At 45.9% G+C, this 21,855-nt stretch overlaps 1 protein-coding gene across 2 annotated transcripts in view; it reads left to right on the forward strand.

Moving 5' to 3' along the window:
• Positions 1-21,855, forward strand: part of KDM2A (lysine demethylase 2A) — a 789,087-nt gene that overhangs the window by 424,389 nt on the left and 342,843 nt on the right. For both annotated transcript variants that reach the window (XM_078657462.1, XM_078657547.1), the window contains one exon: positions 19,407-19,909. In XM_078657462.1, the coding sequence (XP_078513588.1) occupies positions 19,407-19,909 (503 nt within the window). The remainder of the gene's footprint in view (positions 1-19,406; positions 19,910-21,855) is intronic.

The following is a 21,855-nucleotide window of genomic DNA, read 5'->3' on the forward strand; positions in this document are numbered from 1 at the left end:
AGGGCACGGGTCATAAACCCTAGAATTGAGAAAAAATACAGGGCTGCACCTACAAATCCTACATACATCAAAGGGCAGCTACCCCTAGATTCCTTAGTGGTATCCAACGCACGTAAGCGTGCAAACTCACAGACTACTGGTGAGGCCGCACCACCAGACCAGGAGTCTAAAATCTTTGAGGCATCAGGCAAAAGAGTGGCGGCTCAGGCAGCAAACTCCTGGAAGATAGCCAATACACAGGCCTTGCTAGCCAGATATGATAGAGCGCACTACGACAGTTTGGAAGAAATTCTCCAACACTTACCTGATCCATACAAACAGCAGGCAGATGAACTTATACAAGAGAGAAAGCTCATCACCAATGCATCCATTAAATGTGCCCTAGACGCGGCAGACACAGCTGCCAGATCCATCAATACAAGCGTGCTGCTAAGGCGCCACGCATGGCTTCGTATATCAGGCTTTAAGAATGAAGTCCATTCTACAATTCTTAATCAGCCAATCAACCCAGACTTTTTATTTGGTCCAGCAGTTGATTCAATTCTGGACAAAATGAAAAAGTATGCAGAAACTGCAAAGTCTATGGGAGCTCTTCAGTCCCAACAACACCGGGGCTCCTTTCGTCGCTCCAATTATAGAGGAGGAGCACGAGGAACATCACAGCAATCCTCCAACTACAAGACTAACACACAATCCACATATAACAAAAACACCAGCAGGGGTGGCTATAGAGGAAACAATACCAAGGGAAGAGGTCGTGGAGGCAATGCAAATAGATCCTCCACTAACACAAAGCAGTGACTTCTTGGCACTACCCCCAGACCACATAACACCAGTCGGGGGAAGAATACAACAATTTCTGCCAGTCTGGTTAAATATCACCACAGACAAGTGGGTCAGGCAAATTATCCAACATGGCTATTGCCTCGAACTCACCTCAACTCCACCCAACATACCACCCGTGCACCGTCCTATGTCACAGGAACATATAACGCTACTTCAGCAAGAGGTCATCAGTATGCTGCAAAAGGGGGCCATAGAACCAGTCCCACTGCAACATCAGGGAACAGGAGTATACTCCCCATACTTCCTAATTCCAAAGAAGGACGGGTCTCTCAGACCAATATTGGATCTCAGGCCCCTCAACCTGTACATTTTGTCGGAGCATTTTCACATGCTCACTCTCCATCAAGTATTACCATTGCTTCGCCAGGGAGACTTCCTAGCAAACTTAGACCTCAAAGATGCATACTTTCATATACCAATACACCCTGCTCACAGAAAGTATTTGAGGTTCACCATTCAAGGGCAACACTACCAGTTCAAGGTACTACCATTTGGGGTGACAACAGCTCCAAGAGTGTTCACCAAATGTCTAGCTACAGTGGCAGCACACCTCAGAAGGCAACACATCCATGTGTACCCTTATCTGGACGACTGGCTAATACACGCGCCAACAGCCCAGCAATGTGCCAACATGTCAAAGACCATACACCTACTGCACAGTTTAGGATTCTCACTAAACTACCCAAAGTCACATCTACAACCCTCCCACGTCCAACAGTACCTGGGAGCAACAATAGATACACTGGCAGCAAAAGCATATCCCAACACAGCACGAGTCCAGGGAATACAAACGCTGATACAAAACTTCAGACCCCAACACTCACTACCAGCTTGAGTTTTTATGCAGCTAATAGGCATGATGGCCTCGTGCATATTCATAGTCCCTCACGCCAGACTACATATGCGTCCGCTACAAGAATGCCTAGCAAGGCAGTGGAACCAGGCTCACGGGCAATTAAAAGACCTAGTGTTGGTGACCAGTCGGGCATACAACTCTCTGCATTGGTGGAATCCACAAAACCTTTGCAAGGGACGACTGTTCCAAGAGCCTGTCCCACAAATAGTCTTAACAGCGGATGCATCCCTTCTAGGATGGGGAGCCCATGTCCTACACTACACAGTACAGGGACTCTGGACTATACAGCAAAAGAAAATGCATATCAACCTTCTGGACTTGATGGCCATCTTTCTAGCACTAAAAGCTTTCGCGACACACTTACGCAACAAAGCTGTGTTGATCCGGATGGACAACATGACAGCTATGTATTACATTCTAAAACATGCGCACTGTAGTCCGAAGGAGGAGCCACCTATCTCGTGATACTTCGAAGACTCTTCCAGGACAAAAATGTGCAATCATCCGGACCCAACACTAGGCGGCGATCTATGCACAGATATGAATGTCAGCAGCCCTACATGCCAAGAACAGATGCATACTGGTAAGTAGCATATTCCTTCTGCCGTATGGATGTCTGCCTATTTAGAAATAATTTGGTTTCCCCTCCATGTGCTTCCCCAACAGATTATGAAGTGTGCGAGGGTACTTTCCTACTCCTTTGTGTGTGTTGCAGTTATCGATAGGGGAGGTCGGAGTAGGCAAGTTTGCCTCTCTCTCCTTCAGGTTGTGTGAGACTCCCCTAAAACACCCCTAAATTTAGTATTTAGTGGCTTCCCCAGACCTGGAAACTAGTTCATGCCGACGAAAGAAGGACAAAGACGCAGAGAAGCTTGAAGACGCCTACTGACTTGGACCCAGGCCTAACGGCCTGCCTCCAGCTTCAAAGACCCTGCAAAAGAAGACTACGCCTGTCCTGCAGCCAGTGACTTCCAGAACCTGAGGAAGAGTGCCTGCCATTTGACAAATACCAGAGACCCCCGATGATACTGGATCTGTCTCCAAGAAACCTAGACAAGGACTCTGGTGCCCTGCAGAACCGCAAGTCCTGTCCACTCTGCACCCGATGCCTCCGGTCTGTTTCCAGGTGGCCTACCAATTCAGAACAGGTTCTGTAGCTATCCTGACCTCAAGTCCAGCATTGGCTGACCCCTCCAAGACTTATGGTGACGCCTGCAGCTTGAATCCAGAGACTCCCTATGACCGCAACCCTCTCTGGTAGGAAGAATCTTACGTCTAAGGACACCCTTGCAACCCTAGCCCCTGGGCCTAGGTGAGCTGAACCGACGGGGACCCTGTGACTCGCCCCACAACCCTACTCAAGTCTGTTGCTGCTGGCCTCCCTCCTGCAGCCTCCAATGAGACGCCTGCAGCCTGTTTTTTCGAACGCAAGTTCTCCATTGAAAAGCATTGTGCGCCCAACTCTCTATTTGCACACTGCACCAGGCCTGTGTATGTTTGGTGCTGCTTTGTGGCCCCCCTGTGCGTGCTCGCACCCCCAAAGCTTGGCCCCTGCAACCAATTTACCTTCCTGCAAACAGTGTTGTTGCAGGTGCCCACAGTTTCCATTGAAAAACATTGGACCCAGCTCAGAATTTGAATTCTGCACCCGGCCGCCCCTGTGCCTATGGTGGTGCATGTAGGAAGGTGGATATCTGACTATGGTTGCCCCCAACTTTTTGCCTAGTGTTTTGCTGGTTTTTTACTTAGTTGGCCTGGGATCCTGCTATTCAGGACCCCAGGCTTCCTGCTCTCTGTAAAATGGACTCCATGTACCCTAGGTACATATCTAATTGGATACTGAGTCACCTTATCAGTCCCTGTACAGTGTACCTTAGGTACCCAGGGCATAGGTGTACCCAGGGCCTACCAGGGGTTGCAGCACGTATTATGCCACCCCTGGCTGGCCATCCAAAACTGACACAACTGGCTGCTAAGACAGCTGGGGCAAGGTGGTGTAATCACCCTTTGCTGTAGATATAGTATACCTATATCTAACCCCAAAATGGACACATATACTCCTATCAGTCACTCCTATGGCAGGCCTTATCAATTCTGAAGGCAGAGTGCTTGGAATTATGTGAGATGGTGTTCTGGCATGAGCTGAGCCCGTCTGCAGCTTGCGGAACCAAGTCCTAATAGCTGTTCCATGATAATGCTATACCATATACTCTTAAGTGCATTATCAACCTCGCGGTTAAATGCTAACTCTGGTATAACATTATCAAAACATGTCGAGTAAGGTGTCATACGAATTGAAATACTACCCCCTCGCCAATTCTGGCGACGGGGGTAGCATTCCACCCTTCTATAGGGACACGACATGTATGTAACTGTGAACCCCGGTTAAAGTTAACTCGTGCCTCAGCATCACAAAATGGATGCTGCCACCACAGACACAAGTCTGACCTCCTGCTGCTGGGAGTCCTTCCAGCGAGGGAGGCTTGGTCAAAGGGTTTCCTGCCTTGGGAGGTGCTAGCACCACCCCAGACAGGATTTTGTGTATTGGGTAGGACCGGCCTGAAAGGACTGAAACATGCCTGGGGCACACAAGGTGCCCTGTGCATACACCGGCTCAAACCAGTTGCTGGGGCATCCCTGCCCCAGTTCTGGCGCGAAGCCGGACAAAGGATAGGGGGTGTAACCACCCCCTTCCTGGTCCCACCCAGGGGAGGGACCTAGTCAGTAGTGCAGCCCCCTTTAGCAGGATAAAAGTAGGAGCTGGTCCCATTCAGATTAGATTAATCCTGAACTACTCTACAAGAAGAAACTCTGGACTTCGACGTTCTGCTCCACAGAAGACTGAAGAATCTCCCTTGTGGGCAAGGAGTGTCCACCCTGCAACTGCAGGCACCATCAAGCGTCCAGCGGCTTCCCTTTGTCGTCTTCCTTCCGGGATCCAGACTTCAGAGCCCAACGAGACCCGGATTCCCAGACCTCTCCGACCTCAACTAACATCTGCAGCACAGCTGAGATCCGTGGGTGCGACGAGACACGTGGGACCGGCCATCTTGGAAGAAACTGCACTTCGCTTCCAGCATGACTCCCGAGGTAAACTCGACCAAGTGCTTTGGGGATTGAGAAGCCCCAGCCCCGAGCAGCCCCTGCACCGAAGATCAGCCCTCCAGCATCCACGAGATCTGCGTGGGGCCCTTCTGCTTGTTTGCTGCTCGACGCGTTGTCTGATTACTTGTCGGCTGGCTAGTGGCCTCCTAGATGAGGAACCTTGAAATCTTCACTGCTGGTCTGGTTGCTCCAGACTGGCCCTTGCTCCCTTCCAAAAGAGGGGCACCCCGGACTCTCCTAGTCCGCACCAGACGCCTTTTCCACTCACCGCGTGGGTTGCCTTTGCCAAGGCCTGTTGACGCCGAATCCGGAACCAACACCGCCGACAGCGAGAGCCTGCGTGGGACAGCTCGTGCCTCCATCCTGGTCGTCCAAGACACCTCCTGGTCCACGTGGCTGCAGAGTCAAGCGTCCACTCTTCACTTGATCGCGACGACGACATCTGGTTCCTTCCTGGTTCCACTCCAGTCACTGGCTAGTGACTGTGAACATTGTCCCCTCTGCTTTCAGGTCTTCAGCTTTCCTGATCCACGCTTGGATCACACCGGACATCTTCCTCCTGGTCGCCTGCAGCATCTTTTCTTCCAGGCTCCATAGACTTCAACGCCGGAACCCGACACGACTTTGCACCTATGCACCCGCAGCCCGTGGGTGAGGTAACAAGAGCATTTCGGTGCTCAAGGGTAGATTGACTCTCCTAGTGTCCAGTTCCACAGTCGTTTTAGTCCTACCTAGTCAGGATTGTCCGTACTCACCTTTTTCTTGAACTGTACTGTCCATAGACGTTGTTACGCATCCCGCGTGTGAGTTCACACTCTGCACCCGCGTCTCGTGGGCCTCCTATTACTTACCTAAGGTTAGGATAGCGTAGTCCCAGCGGTCCTGCAGCCTCTGGACAGCTCCATTTCTTCTATCGACTCTCGCATTCCATTTACTTAGTATATGGTTTGTCGTGCCCCTAGGGCACCATTGTAATTTTGTGCAACTTGTCGTATTTTTCCTAAGAGATAGTCATGTGCTTAGCCCTCTGACCTCATAAAGAGTTCAGAGGTGTTTGTTATAAATAAATATACTGTTTATTTTCATAACAACCTGTGTGGTGTCCTTTCATCTGGTATTCAAGGGGTTATATTGTGGTAAAACAGCTGGCTTCACATGCCAAAAGAGTTTAGCCTAAGACTGCTTTGTCCATGCTCCCATTAGGATAGCTGGTCTATAAGGTTGACTTACAACCAATCACCATAAGGGTTGTTTGGACTGATACAAGGTGATCACTAGAACTAGTGAGCATCATATATCAGGCCAACTTCTCACAGTGCAGACTTTGTGCTTACCTGAGCCTTGCCCTCTGATTATCTTAAGTACCCAACTTACAGTTCCAGTCGTCAGTGGTTACCTGTAAAATTGCATTGTTGTTTTCCTCTATAAGATAACATTGAACTGTTAAAAAATTGCACAAAGTGTTGACTTTTTATTTTTTTTCAAAACACATTTTTATTAGGTCAGCAGGCAAAACGACGTCATTTTTTTACAAAATAGTTCCAAGGTCTAATATCCAGATATACAGCAGCAAGTCTGATGACTTTCAATATAATAAAACAGCATTTAAAATAACATAATGAAAAAATAGTGAGCCTAAAAACATTGGCTCTGAACCATATAACTTTCAGTGCCATGAACATACTAATAATCCAGCCATCGCTTTCATCAAGTCTACCTACACGTGGTTTGGTCCACGTTCCAATCCTCATTGTACATTTCTCTTATCACAATGTTTCTGCGTCTATGGGTGGTGGTAGGGTTCCAAAATGTGGCCTTCATAAAAGTGTTGACTTTAAAAAGACTAAAGTATAAAACTTGAACAAAGGTAATTTTTGTAAAGTTGGTGTGGATCTCCTTTTTAAGTTGTGTGTCCCTATTGGTCAATGTTGTGCAATAAATGTCTTACACTCCTCAGTATAAGCCTAATGCTGCGCCTCCACGCTACCACTAATCGCGCACTTTGGGTTTGCATTGAGCCTGTACACTTCTGAGGAATCTCTAGTAGCGTACAATATACAAAGCCAGCTTGCTACATGGGTGGCGCAGTGGTGGGGTACACGACTTTGACATTTGTTGTACCAGTTGATCAACAAGTGATTTCACAAGAGGAAACCCAATATTGTCTTTAGCTAAAGTATTTTTTCAATTCGTATGATTTTTTTCTAAATGTATTGAACCAAGTGTTAGGGCCTTAAATACGTCTCCCACTGTTTAAAAATTAAGTCTGTAACGTAGTTAGGTCCTTAATTAGTCATTTTGCATTTTTTGTAGGCCTTTAATAAGATCCCAACTACTTTAAAAAATCATGTCTGAAAATCCAGGGACCTCACAGAAGCTCAACCTGGCCTCTGCTTATCTGAGAGTGACTCAACTCAAAGAACTGTGCAAAGCATGGAAAAATACCCTGGGTCCTAAACCCACAAAGCCATCTCCAGCAGTTGCTGGCAGAAAATAAGGACATGGCAAGTCAGACTTCCCTCAGTAGGGAAGATGATGATGATTCCCAGGTAGTTGAAGAGGAGGACACTGACTCCATCACTTCCCCCTCAGATAGCAAAACCACTGAGAATAACCCCAGTATTGTCCCAGATGTGGTAGCTGCTGAAGATGCAGACCTTCAGAAACTGGCCAAAAGCATATCCTTAGAGGTTAAACTGTTGGCCTTAGAAAAAGATCTAAAATGGGCTTAGGACCCATCTCTGGTGGCAGCCAAATAATAGGGAGGTAGAATCTTTTGACTCCAAAATCCCCAGAGGGATTTCCCCTAAATTTATTTTAGGGTGATTTTATCATTAAGTGGTTCATTGCATTTGAAAGAGCCCGTCTTGGGAAGCTGTGGAGTTCTACCCTGCGGGAGGTTTTCTCAGGGAGGTGCAGGGATAGACTCCTGGCACTCAATGAGAACGATGCTACATCCTCATGAAGGATACCCTGATGAGGGCTTTTGATCTAGTACTGAAGAGTATGAGTATGAGTTGAGATCCAGAGAGCCTTGAAGGAGCCAGGCCTGGGTGGACTTGGCAGACTTCTCAGTGAAAACACTAGGAGACTGGTTAGATTGTAACATTGTACATGCCTGATGAAGAGTTGTATAGTTTGATAATGAAGGAGCACCGTTTGCGAATTGTCATCACGAGAAACTACATCTATTCCTCAAGACTTGGGGAAGAAGGCAGACCACTGGATGACCAAAATGACCACTGGTGGAAGAGACCGAAAGAAACAGGCCACAAATCCCCCTCTAGGGAACGATCCTAAAAATAAAAAGTCTTCTTCAGGCCCTCGTAATCTGCTCTGAAGAGTGGGCCTAGAGACTCTTCCAGCCAATAGAAATGGGTGCCGGGGAAAGAACTGGGATCCCAACAAGGCTTGGTGTCGCAACTACAAGGCACCAGGACACTGAACTGGAGTCCCTAGCTGTAAAAGTAAGAAAATGCCTCTAGCCAACCTGCCCTACCTGCAGTTGCTAATGTCCTGATGGGATCCCGGGTCTGGCCTGACCATGTCTGTGACCTCACTGAGACAATATTAATCTTTGAGAGAGGCGTATACTTATCCTGTGCTGCCTGGCCCACTAATGTGCAAAAATGCAGGCTGTTATCCTTAATTAATGGGACTAGAATAGAGGCCTTGAGAGATACTGATGCTGGTGTCACCATGGTGACCCAGCAACTGATTCACTCAGATCAGTACCTGATTGGAAGGACCCATCCAGTCACCAATGCTGACAATGTCACATTGATCCATCCCAAGGCTATGGCATCTTTTGCCTGGGGGTGTAGTTGTTAGAAAGAAAGAAACAAACAGTCATGTCCCCACTCATCCCTGGAGACTCACCGCTTGGAAATGATTTGGAGACTTCCACTTTGGCTGAAGTTGAACTTAGGACCCATGCAAACATGTCAGGTGTCTCAGAATTTGGTTTTGTGACAACCTAGCACAGAGCAGAGATCAAAAAGAAAAAGAGGTCCTGGATCCTGAAAGAGTGGACCAGCCCTCAAAAGGAAAAGGCAAGAAGACTGAGGGATCAGCGTCTAAACAGACTCCAAGTCCGAACACCTCTTCTCAGGAAAAGGACTTGTTATCCTCAGAGAAAACTGAGCCTGAGGAGCTTGGGTCTTACACGGCAGAGTTCTTGGGCCCTGGGGCACCCTCTCCGATGGATCTGTGCCAGGGACAAGACACCTGCCCCCCTCTTGCGAGCCTGACGCAGCAAGCTGCTGCACAGGAAAAAGGTGAGATCAGTGGCACCCACACGGTCTATTGGGAGGATGGACTCTTATACATTGAGGCCAGAGACCCCAAGCCTGGTGAAACTAGGAGGGTAGCAGAAACTAGAAGGGTAGAGGTTTAGAGTTCCTCCTCACTTTGGCCCTGGATATCCACCTAGCTGGGCACCTTGGTCAGGATAAAACTTGGAGTAGATTAGTCCGCCGCTTGTCTCAGAAGGTGACAGACTTTTGTCAGTCCTGAGTCTCCTGCCTAGCCAGTGGTAAGGCAGGAGGCTACCTAAAGGCTCCCTTAATTCCACTTTGTAGGAAGCTGGCTCTGTATATACTATACCAAAGTAAGGTATAGTGTGCAAGTAAAATGGGCCCTACCGTGTCCTTGAAAGAAAAGGGGAGGTCACCTATCTGGTGGATCTTGTTAGTTGTAGATATCCCAAAGGGGTTATACATGTCAACTGCCATCAAGCCCTATTATGACAGAGATGATGTGACCATGCTCATGGTCACACGTGAGGGACAGGAAGCAGAGAGTGAACCTCTCCCTGATCTCCTCTCCAGCAATCCAAAAGATGGGTCTGTTGATGCAATAGTCTTGTCAGACCATCACTGTCCAACAGGTTAATTGGAGGCAGGCCCTCAATGAGTATGCTGAGCTTTTCTCTCCGACCCCTGATCAGACTAGCTGGGGTACCCATGGTTTGGACTCTGGTGATAGCCTACCTGCTAAAAACAAAATTTACCAGCAGTCTGATCATGTCAGAGACCGCATCCAAGCTGAAGTAAGCAAGATGCTGGAATTGGGTGTCATTGAACTCTCAGAGAGCCCCTGGGCCAGCCCAGTTGTCTTAGTCCCCAAACCTCACTCCAAGGGTGAAAAGAAAGAAATTAGTTTTTTTGTGGACTATAGAGGTCTTAACGCTGTGACAAAAACTGATGCACATCCAATTCCTAGGGCTGACGAATTAATTGACAGGTTAGGGGCAGCCACGTATCTGAGTACCTTTGATCTTACACCAGGGTACTGGCAGATAGGTCTGACCCTTGGAGCCAAAGAAAAATCTGCGTTCTCCACTCCAGGTGGGCACTTAGTTTGTAGGTTGAGGCCAAGCTCAGCCACTCCAACCCAAGATCCAGACAATTCTGGACAGGGAAGCTCCAAACACCCTGACCCAAATCAGGGCTTCCTTGGCTTGACTGGGTATTGCAGGAGGTTTATGATTGAATATGGGTCCATAGTGACCCCCCCTCACAGAACGTACCGCAAAGAAAATGAAAAAGAAAGTTAACTTGGCAGTGAGCTGTCAAAAGGATTTATGTAGAAGGATGCCATTTGCTCTGCCCCAGTCATGAAAGTTCCAGATTACTCTAAGCAGTAAGACCGATACCTCTGAATATGGCATAGGTGCAGTCCTAGCCCAGGTAAATGATGGTGGACATGACCAACTTGTTGCTTTCATAAGGAGGAGACAACTTCCCGAAAGCGCCGTTGGAGTGCAATTGAGAGGGAAGCCTTTGCTGTGGTCTGGGCTCTGAAGAAGTTGAGGCAGTACCTGTTTGCCACTCACTTCCTAGTTCACCGGCCTCTCAGGTGGTTACAACAGATAAAAGCTGAAGACCCCTAAGTGTCCCCACCTGTAGCATTTTGCTACCCTTGTAACCAGCACCCGTGAATCCGTACACACTAGGACAGGTAAACCAAAACTGCTGGTGGTTCTAAGGACCTTGGCACCTACTACCTTAAGTCCAGAATAACAATTCTGTAACTCAATTGAAGTACCCCTACGCAGTACTTCAATAGGATAACATTACCACGTTCGAGGCTCATACCTCAAATCTGACAGCTGTATTTTTTGTTTCTGAAAACCACTAACTTTTAAAGTACTTACCTAGTCCTGTAGATCTTGGTGTCTAAATTAATATAAAAATCTGTTATTTTTCTAAATTACTGTCAGATTTCCTTATTGAGTGTGTCATTTATTGACTGTATGTGCAACAAATGCCTAACCCTTCCCTCTATCACAATACACAAATCTAGCACTTGAGGCTTTTAAGGAAAGCCCCTGTACACTAGTAAAGCATACCTGGACTTTCTATACATCCACCTCGTTTTAGAATACTATATAGCGAGCCAGCTACCTACACTGGCCACCTGCCACGGGAGAATGTCCCTCCTTCGCTTGAAGAAACTCCTCACTGATACTAGATGGTCAAAACATTAATTCAAATGGTCATATGCCAGTAATCAATTCTCTTATTCAGTCAAGACTTAATTATGGCAATGCAGTCTATTTCACCACCCCAGCAAAGCACATTGGACAACTGAAACTGGGCGCAAAATGCAGCTGCATTCCTGATAACCAAAGAATCAAGAACAGCACATAATAGTCCTATTAGCGCAGTCTACATTGGCGCCCAGTTAATCAAAGAATAGCAGGCAATTCTTGCCATGGAGCCTTTTACTTGTTCTTAGCAGAAACATTTAATTTCTATCAACTTTTTCACCATTTACATTCTGGCTCACAATTCAGGGTTGGTCCCTAACAGAACTGCCAAGGTAAGTAACAAGACTTTTAGTGGCAGCAGCCTTCCCCTCTACTTGCGTGGCAAAACTGACAATATGAGGTTAAAAAAAGTTGAGAGACTCATCTTTTTTGTTAAGAGACACCAGCCAATTTGCTGAGTCAGTGTGTAATTATTAGCAATAAGAAGCTTCGGCCAATATGCTGTGCTATACATATTCCACACCATAGACTACAGAAAACCATTCTCCAAGTTTGATACCATCATTAGAAGAATGAAGTTATCAGGAACCATAATTCCTCTCATCAAGATAATTTCTTTTTTCTCCAGTTTCGAAGTTTCTTTGCTTCTGTGGTTTCTCAGTTCTAAAAGTTTCTTTGATTCTGTGTTTTCTTGAATTTTGCTTAGATATGTCTATGTGGGTATATTTATAGAGCGCACTGCTACTCCAACTAATGTCCTGGTGCTAAAAGCTGAGGGGAGCAGTGGGGAAGAAGGGTTATGGGCATATGAATAGAGCCAGGTTTTCCGGTTTTTCTAGAACAGAGGTGTAGATTCACTATTTCTCAGATGGAGGGGCATTTTGTTCAAGAGGGAAGGTACGAGGCAGGAGAGAGCCTTACCCCCAGACCTGGGCTTTTTAAAACTGGGTATATTGGCTAGCAGCAGGTTGGAGGAACAGAGATTTCTTTGTGGGGCTTAGAAAGAGATCACAGTACTTTGGGTGGATGCACAGCTGTTTGAATATATGGGTTTGTCTTTTCTTAGGTTCACCGCAGGTAGTGTTGTTACCCCTAAAAACGCCTCTTAGTAACTAGTATAAACGTGATTCCAGTGGGTCACTGGGACCATCCCTTTGGGAACACTCTTTCTCCTCTTGTGGCATCAGAGGATTTCACACAATTTAGTCCATGGTTTTAATTGATTTATTTGTAGATTTTTTCAAAAAAAGAAAATTCATTTGAAAGTTTCAAATTCATTTGCATGGTTTCATTATTCATTATTCGTCAATAAGGCATCATCATTATAAATTGAATCCAATGCATTTCGGGCTAGCTTCGAGCCCTTCATCAGGGAATCACACTGTTAAGAAAAAGTAAATACCACTTATTTGTGAGTGTAGACCATGCGAATATCTTCCACAAAGTAACACATTCAACTCGCAATGAACAGAACATGTATGTCTGTTTGTCATATCAAATGTCATATTGAGACTGTCAAGGTACAGAAATGGGAACCAAAATGCATAAATACACTTGATGGAAACAAAAATATACAGAGCCATGAATTCGTTGAAACAACTTACATGCCTGTCTTTGTTTGTTCTACGTTGAAACGCTAAACATAAGTGAAAATAGGAAAATTAGTGTTTGCTAGCTTTGGGTTAAGCCGTCAAATAATGAGCTGAAATAAAATATTGGTGTTGTACTCACTGACCTGTAGTCTTACGATCACGGATCTGAAGAACCGCGACGCGGGTTCCTTCAATTTCAGTACGTCTACGGCAGCGGTGTTGCCGTTCTGTTTAAATTTTTGTTACCGGTTGCGATCAAGTGATCGACAGTAACTAAAAAAAGACTAGTACCAGACCGGCTAAGTTGAGTCTGTTCTGAATATCGGGTGCTAGCTAATATATATGGTTTTGAAGGGAAATGTAAACAAAAATGGGCATGAAAATAAAAATAATAATAATAAAGTGATAGGAGTTATGGAGTGTCGAAAAGATAATAGTAGCCTCGAACCTTGACTGAGAGAAAATGTGTGGCTTAGTGCGATGAGCTATGCCGTGATCTCATAGTACATTCTAGTAAGTATATATATAACAGTGTATAAGTTCACAGTTGTACCAAGTAGCAGTGCTGGAGCATGTTCACAAGTAACATGAAAATTCTATCCTTTCGTTAAGTCCGTTCGGTTTCTGAGTACATAATCTGTGTATCCAAGAATTTTCTCTTTGTAATAAGTATCTGGTATTGTCTCTGCCTTCTATCTTTTTGATACTTTCCAAGATTAGAAACTTTAATTGTGCAATGTTATGTTTTTCTTCTAAGAAATGCATTGCAACTGTAGATTTCACATTCTTGAGGCGGATGTTGGACTTGTGCTCTGTGATTCTGACTTTGATACGTCGTTCAGTCTTTCCGATGTATAATTTGCCACAAGGGTATTTCAGTGCATATATTACATTAGATGTATCGCAAGTTGCATTCACTCTGAGCTTAATTTCCTGACCCTTCATAGGGTGATTGATTTTCTTGCCCCTCACAATATTAATACAATGTCCACAGTTGTGGCATGGTTTGGTGCCTTTGAACATTTCAGTTGTTGCTATTTGTGGTTGAATCATTTCTCCTATGTTCTTGGTTCTAGTAAAGGCAAATAAGGGGGGGGTCTTTGAAACAGTTGTTAAAGTCGGGTTCCAGAGTCAACATTCGCCAATGTTTGAGTATTGTTTTTTTGAATTTGTTACTCGATGTTGAAAATTTAAATATAGCAACTATCCTGGTTTGCTCTTTTCTCTTGCTTGGTTGTAGTAGTGTTCTTCTGTTGATTTGTGCGAGCTTGTGTTTTGATTCCTCCATGATGTGTGACGGATACCCTCTTTGTCTGAACTTGTTTTCTGTTTCCATTATTCTTTTTTCCATTGTGGTTGGTTCTGATGAGATTCTTTTTATTCTAGCCATTTGGGAAAAAGGTAAGAATCTCTTGAGGTTATGTTCATGAAAACTGCTGTAATGCAGCATGTTATTCCTGTCTGTACTTTTGACATAAAGGTCAGTTTCAAGTCCTTTGTTCGTACGATTTACTCTAACATCCAAGAATGTGATGGTTGTGTTTGATATATCCCACGTTAGTTGGATTCTCTCATCTATTTCATTAAATTCTGTCAAGGCTTTGTGCAGTTCTTCTTTGGAGCTTGACCAAATTATAAAAATGTCATCGATATATCGGATGAACAGTTTTAAGTTTTCTCGCCATGTGGTTTTGGAAAGAATGTGCTTTTCTTCATAATACTTCATAAAGAGATTAGCGTATACCGGCGCTGCCGAATTGCCCATGGCAGTGCCAACCAGTTGTAAATACCATTTGTCATTGTGTTTAAAATAACTTTGATATAAGGAGAAAAGCATGAGTTCCATTAAAAATGATTGAAAAGCAACATCCAGGTCCGTATTTACTAAAGCTTTTTCTATAGCCTCAATACCCAAAGAGTGGGGTATGCTGGTATATAGTGAACGTACATCAGCTGTGCATAATGTTAATTGTTCCTCTGGTTCAATCTTGATGGTTTCTAACTTTAGTAAAAAATCGGTGGTATCTTTTACGTAAGTTTCCATATTTTTAACCGAAGGTTGTAGGTATTAACAGCTGCCCTATGGGTTCATGCAAACTACCCCTGGTAGATACGATTGGTCGTAGTGGTGGATCCGTTAAGTTTTTATGAATTTTCGGGACCATGTGTAATGTTGGACTCTTAGGATTGTCTTTAGAAAGAAATTTTTTTGTTTTGTCATTTATCACACCCATTTCATATGCCTTTTCAATGATCATTTGCAAGTTTTTTGTGAATTCCATAGTGGGGTTTTGGTCTAGTCTCTTACGTATTCGTATCATTGATGTGTTCCAATACTTTTTGTTCGTACATGTCTCGATCCATTATAACAATTGCACCTCCTTTATCTGCTTTGGTGCAGATAATTCTTTCATTGGTGGATAGTTTTTTCAGGGTATCCAAATCCTTCTGAGTGATATTTTTATTGCCATGTTGATGGGGTTTTATTTTAGTGAGATCATGTTTCACCATTTTTTCAAAGATGTCTATTGTTTTGTGGCTGACAGGTGCTTGGAAAGAGCTTGAAGAGCGTAAACCTTGTAATTGGTCTGCTTCTTGTATTGTGGTTTTCGGTAAAATATTATCAAAAAAATGTCGTAGACGAAGTTTGCGCATTAGTTTGAAGAAACTAACTTCAAGTTCTAAATTGTCTGTTGTATGAGTGGGTACGAATGATGTTCCTTTTTAGGTCTCGCCTGTCGATGCGCATGCGCATCGAGCAAGCGAGACTATGGTGGCTTATCCACTCTTTATCCAACTTGCAAGGAATCGTGGCGATTCCTTGCAGTGCACGAGAAATTTAAGCTCAATGCGCATGCGCATTGAGCTTAAAAGCGCGTGCACATGCCCCCAGCCGCCTGCCTTGCCTACTCTCCCAGCTGGTGCCGCTCCACCCCCTGCGGCATCAAAGGCTTTCACGGCCGGCCGGCCATGCTTTCAGTTTCACGACCGGCCGGCCGTGTGAAGTACATTTCTAAGCCCGCTCTCCCTGCTCCGCCCCCTGCTCCAGCCGAGACGCATTTCTCCTCCCTCCTCCCCCCTCCTGGGTCAGGTTACCCTGCTTTCTCTTTCTTTTCACCCGGTGACATTGTTGCCTTTAGCCCTTCCCTCACCTCCTCAAGCCGTTACTCGTTGTGTGTACAGGGCTGTGTGTATTAGCGCTTGTGCTTGTCCTGGTTTGTTTGCAGGTGCACACATTACACAAGGCTCTGCTCACTGACCCTAGAGGTAGGCCTCTGACCCGGCACACTCGAGTGAAAGATTCCTCACATAACCCACCGCTCCAGCTGTCTCTTCCTTCAGGCTGCCAGCCTTGAGCGTGGGGGGAGGAGGGGCTGCATACACTTCTGTCCCCGCCGACACGTCAGGGCATGCTGGAATTCAGAGGCCGCCCTCCACTCTGCTTTTCAGTGTACCGTCTGTCATGGCCACAAGCCAGCACCCCCACTTTCGCTGCAGACGAGCTAGGGCTTGTCTTTCTCCAGAGGCAAACAGGGCAGCCTGACTTACGAGAGCCCCCGCAGGCTCACCAACCCAAGGAAAAGCTGTACGAGACAGACGTGTGCCACTCACCTCACCTCTTCCTGGAAGCCGGACTGTGGATAAATGCAGCCGTGGGAAGGCCCCATCCTACCTCAGGTTTAACATTTAATTCTACACCTCTTGAGGGTTCCTATGATTAACCAACCAAAACCTTGCTGCTGAGCTCATAAACAGTCTGCAACTGAAACGGAGGCGGGCAAATTGCCGTGTGAATTGTCTCCGGCGCCTGCAAGTCAGCTTAACACCTCTTACAAAACAAAACATCACAACTCATCAGTGGCTTGACCTTTGAATATCTGCGGTGTAAAGGTTTATTAATTAATTCATTCAAAAGCGGCCCTTCTATAATTAGCTGTTTCTTGCCCACTATTCATGCCCAGCCCACAAAACCGGGGAACTAGCTGTAGAAACCTGATGAGAGCTGTTAGAACTCCTGGTAGCTGCCCTGAGACCCGAGCCATGCATGGGTGCAAGGATCGGGAACAGAGAATGCAAGGCTCTCGTTTAAGCTTATGACGCACTTGTCTTCACAAGAAAGTCAGATACTTCACAACAACCAGGCCTCATCAGCTGTACCTCAAAACAACCAGGACTCATCACCCCTCTCTCACAACAACCAGGCCTCATCACCCCTCTCTCACAACACTCACTCTCACTCACCCTCAACCCCTCAGCCTCACCCTCACCCTCACTCACCCTCACCCTCACCCTCACTCACCCTCACTCACCCTCAACCCCTCACCCTCACTCACCCTCACCCTCACTCACCCTCACTCACCCTCACCCTCACTCACCCTCAACCCCTCACCCTCACTCACCCTCAACCCCTCACCCTCACTCACCCTCAACCCCTCACCCTCACTCACCCTCAACCCCTCACCCTCACTCACGCTCAACCCCTCCCCCTCAACCCCTCACCCTCACTCACCCTCACTCACTCACCCTCAACCCCTCACCCTCACCCTCAACCCCTCACCCTCACCCTCAACCCCTCACCCTCACTCGCCCTCACCCTCACTCACCCTCAACCCCTCACCCTCACTCACCCTCAACCCCTCACCCTCACTCACCCTCAGCCCCTCCCCCTCAACCCCTCACCCTCACTCACCCTCAACCCCTCACCCTCACTCACCCTCAACCCCTCACCCTCACTCACTCACCCTCAACCCCTCACCCTCAACCCCTCACCCTCAACCCCTCACCCTCAACCCCTCACCCTCAACCCCTCACCCTCACTCACCCTCACTCACCCTCAACCCCTCACCCTCACTCACCCTCACCCTCACTCACCCTCACCCTCAACCCCTCAAACTCACCCTCACTCACCCTCAACCCCTCACCCACCCTCACCCTCACTCACCCTGACCATCACTCACCCTCAACCCCTCACTCACCCTCAACCCCTCACTCACCCTCACTCTCGCTCATCCTCACTCACCCTCAACCCCTCACCCTCACACAGTGCAATAGTTCTCAGACCATTTCAGTTAGAGCTTTTAGAAATGTTTATGGCTTTTTTTATTTGTAATACTTTAGCATTGGCTACAGGAAACAAAAATGCTAAACATTTACAAAGAAAACCCATAAACAATTCTAAAAGCACTAACTCTAATGGTGCGAGACCTATTGCATTTCCAATGCTTGTTGTAGTAGTTGTTTTTCATGATTGTTTAGTGGATAATTGCTTATGTCACTAAGCCACACATTTTCTCTGTCAAGGTTCGAGGCTACTATTATCTTTTCGACACTCCATAACTCCTATCACTTTATTATTATTATTTTTATTTTCATGCCCATTTTTGTTTACATTTCCCTTCAAAACCATATATATTAGCTAGCACCCGATATTCAGAACAGACTCAACTTGGCCGGTCTGGTACTAGTCTTTTTTTAGTTACTGTCGATCACGTGATCGCAACCGGTAACAAAAATTTAAACAGAACGGCAACACCGCTGCCGTAGACGTACTGAAATTGAAGGAACCCGCGGTTCTTCAGATCCGTGATCGTAAGACTACAGGTCAGTGAGTACAACACCAATATTTTATTTCAGCTCATTATTTGACGGCTTAACCCAAAGCTAGCAAACACTAATTTTCCTATTTTCACTTATGTTTAGCGTTTCAACGTAGAACAAACAAAGACAGGCATGTAAGTTGTTTCAACGAATTCATGGCTCTGTATATTTTTGTTTCCATCAAGTGTATTTATGCATTTTGGTTCCCATTTCTGTACCTTGACAGTCTCAATATGACATTTGATATGACAAACAGACATACATGTTCTGTTCATTGCGAGTTGAATGTGTTACTTTGTGGAAGATATTCGCATGGTCTACACTCACAAATAAGTGGTATTTACTTTTTCTTAACAGTGTTATTCCTTGATGAAGGGCTCGAAGCTAGCCCGAAATGCATTGGATTTAATTTATAATGATGATGCCTTATTGACGAATAATGAATAATGAAACCATGCAAATGATTTTGAAACTTTCAAATGAATTTTCTTTTTTTGAAAAAATCTACAAATAAATCAATTAAAACCATGGACTAAATTGTGTGAAATCCTCTGATGCCACAAGAGGAGAAAGAGTGTTACCAAAGGGATGGTCCCAGTGACCCACTGGAATCACGTTTATACTAGTTGCTTAGAAAGAGATCACACGTTTGAGATACCCTGGTCCTGACACCTGGTTCTACCTGGAATCCTAGATCTTTATATCAAAATGTTCTTCGTGCAATCCTAATCCTGCTATGCAATTTGAAGAATTTGCAGGAATACCTAGTACACATCATAAAGGGTTGCTTCCAAAGGTTGGTAATTATTTCTTAACCGTGCAATTCATATGTAACTTCAAAGATGAGGCAGAAGCATGAGGCTTAGTAAATTGTTAGGCTTCCTCAACACATTTTCTGTTTTTTACTATCCTCTAGAGCTGGAGCTGAATGGGTCAGAATCTGGAAGGAAACGGCATGTAAAGAATGAGGACCAGTCTGAAGATGATGAGGAAGACGAGGATGAGGAGGATGATGATGATGACGATGATGATGATGAAGACTATGTGGTTGAAGAGGATTTCAAGAAGCAAAGTACCCGCCGCTGTCTCCTGACCAACGCTGTGTCTAATGGTCGCTCTGGAGTGATAGTGCAGAAGCTTGACATAGGAAAGTGCATGCGCAATGCCCCGCTTAGCCTAAAGCGAACGGTGTCCACAGAATCATCTGAATCTGCCAGCTCGCATGGCAGCAGTGAACGAAACATTCCCACAGAGATGTCATTTGCTGGAGCCCCTAAGGACAACTCTCCAATTTACTTGACTGACTTTGAACTGGAAGGGCTGCGCAGTCTTGTTGATAAGCTTGAGTCATTGCCGTTGCACAAGAAGTGTGTGCCCACTGGCATTGAAGACGAGGATGCCCTCATTGCTGATGTTAAGGTAAGATGGAGCGATATACATATATAAGTGTTAAAGGTGTAAAGCAACTACGATACAGGAAAGACAATGCTGCATAAAGATGATTTTGTGTTCGAGGCATGTGGGCTGCTGAATTCCTATCTGTGCATAGATCGCCGCCTAGTGTTAGGTCCGGATGATTGCACGTTGTTGTCCTGGAAGAGTCTTCGAAGTATCACGAGATAGGTAGCTCCTCCCTTGGACTACAGTGCGCATGGGCATCCTCTCCATCCTCAGATTGTTTTTCTCTGCTATTGGTTTCGGATATAATTTCCTACTCTCCAAGTTCGAAATCAAGAAAAACTTTTCAAAAGGCCTTCGGATCCGTCGGTATTGTTCAGCGTTCGGTACCGATACACTTTTTATAACTTTGTTGCACTCCGGTCGTCGAATCGGGCCGTGAGGCCTTTTCGACACCACGTGGACCGACCGTCGATGGAACGAAGTCCATTCAAGTACTGCCCGCAGTGCAACTCAAAGTTCCCGCACACAGACAAACATCCAGTGTGCAACAAATGCCTATCTCCAGATCACAATGAAGATAGTTGCCTAGCCTGTGCCCAGTTTCGATCGAAAAAGACTATCCGGAATCGACGGGCGGCGAGGCAAGAAATGCAACGGTCGGCGCCAGGGCCCGAAAACATCTTCGATGATGAAGAATATCTAGCGAGCGCCGAAGAACAATACTCGGAGCCCGACTCCGAATATTACCCCAAAGAGGGAGAACTAATCGTCGATCTCGAGAACTATGATCAGGACATCGTAGCGGTTGAAGACGACTCCGATGACGACGAGGGGCGAACTGTGAGTACACCGCCCCATATAGACACTACACCTCTATCAGAGACTCAGGTCGAGGCATCGCCAGCAGGCCTTAGCTGAGATCAACAACCTCGTTCTATAGCCCCGCAATACCGCCCGGCTAAGAACACACACAAAGAGCCCTCTGAGACACAACATACGACATCGGTTCCATCGAAACCGAAACTCGTCGACAATACCTTCTTCGGACCTAATTACGTCGACCCGAAGGTAACTAAGCCAAGGGGCGTGGACCCGAAGGCCACAGTAACAATACAACCTTCGAAGACAAAGACCATTGAGTCGACATCGAAGACCAAAGCTGTCGAGTCCAGCTCGAAGTCAAAAGCCGTCGAGTCAACCTCGAAGACAAAACACGTCGATTCGACACAAAAACAAAAGCACGTCGAATCGACCCCCAAGAAGCACGTCGAATCGAGCAAAACAGCCTCAAATATCGACAAGGGGAAAAAAACAGTCGACGAAAGCACAAGGCCTACGCCCAAAACTGCCGTCGAACCAAAAACGAAACCGAAGGGGGACCAAGGTAAATCGATCGAGCCGAAGCCCATCGAGCCGAAAAAGGGCATTGAGACAAAACCGCAGGCTCCAAAAACACCGAAAAACACTGTTGAACCGACCACACTGCTCGGTCCGAAAAAGGTGGTGAAGCCAGCCAAAGACATTCAACCGACAAAACCTGTTGAAAGACATCAAAAACCGATACAACCACCAAAAGCGGTCGACCCCAAAAAAAGCGTTGACCCAAACAAAGACAAACCAAAGGCTACAGCACCAAAACCAAGGACTGTGGAAGAGGAGCTTATTCATCCAGATCCCTCCACAGAAGACCAGTCAAAACTGTATATTGACCCACAGACTCGTAAAGTGACTGTTTATACAAACTAGAAAATACCTCTACCAAAAGAAGACTTTTCTAAAATTCCCCTAAAGAAAAAGAGACTGTGCTACCTCTCCTGTATTCTTTGAACCTATTAGTCCAGCTATGCCTACCACTCCTTATGCCCCAACCTCCCCTGCACGCTCTGACTACAACCCAGATGAAGATCAGGATGCAGATGTTGGGTTTGGTTATCCACAAAACCCAATTGCAGAGCCAAACTCAC

This window comes from Lissotriton helveticus, chromosome 1_1 (genome assembly GCF_964261635.1).
Source record: "Lissotriton helveticus chromosome 1_1, aLisHel1.1, whole genome shotgun sequence".
Classification (NCBI taxonomy): Eukaryota; Metazoa; Chordata; class Amphibia; order Caudata; family Salamandridae; genus Lissotriton; species Lissotriton helveticus.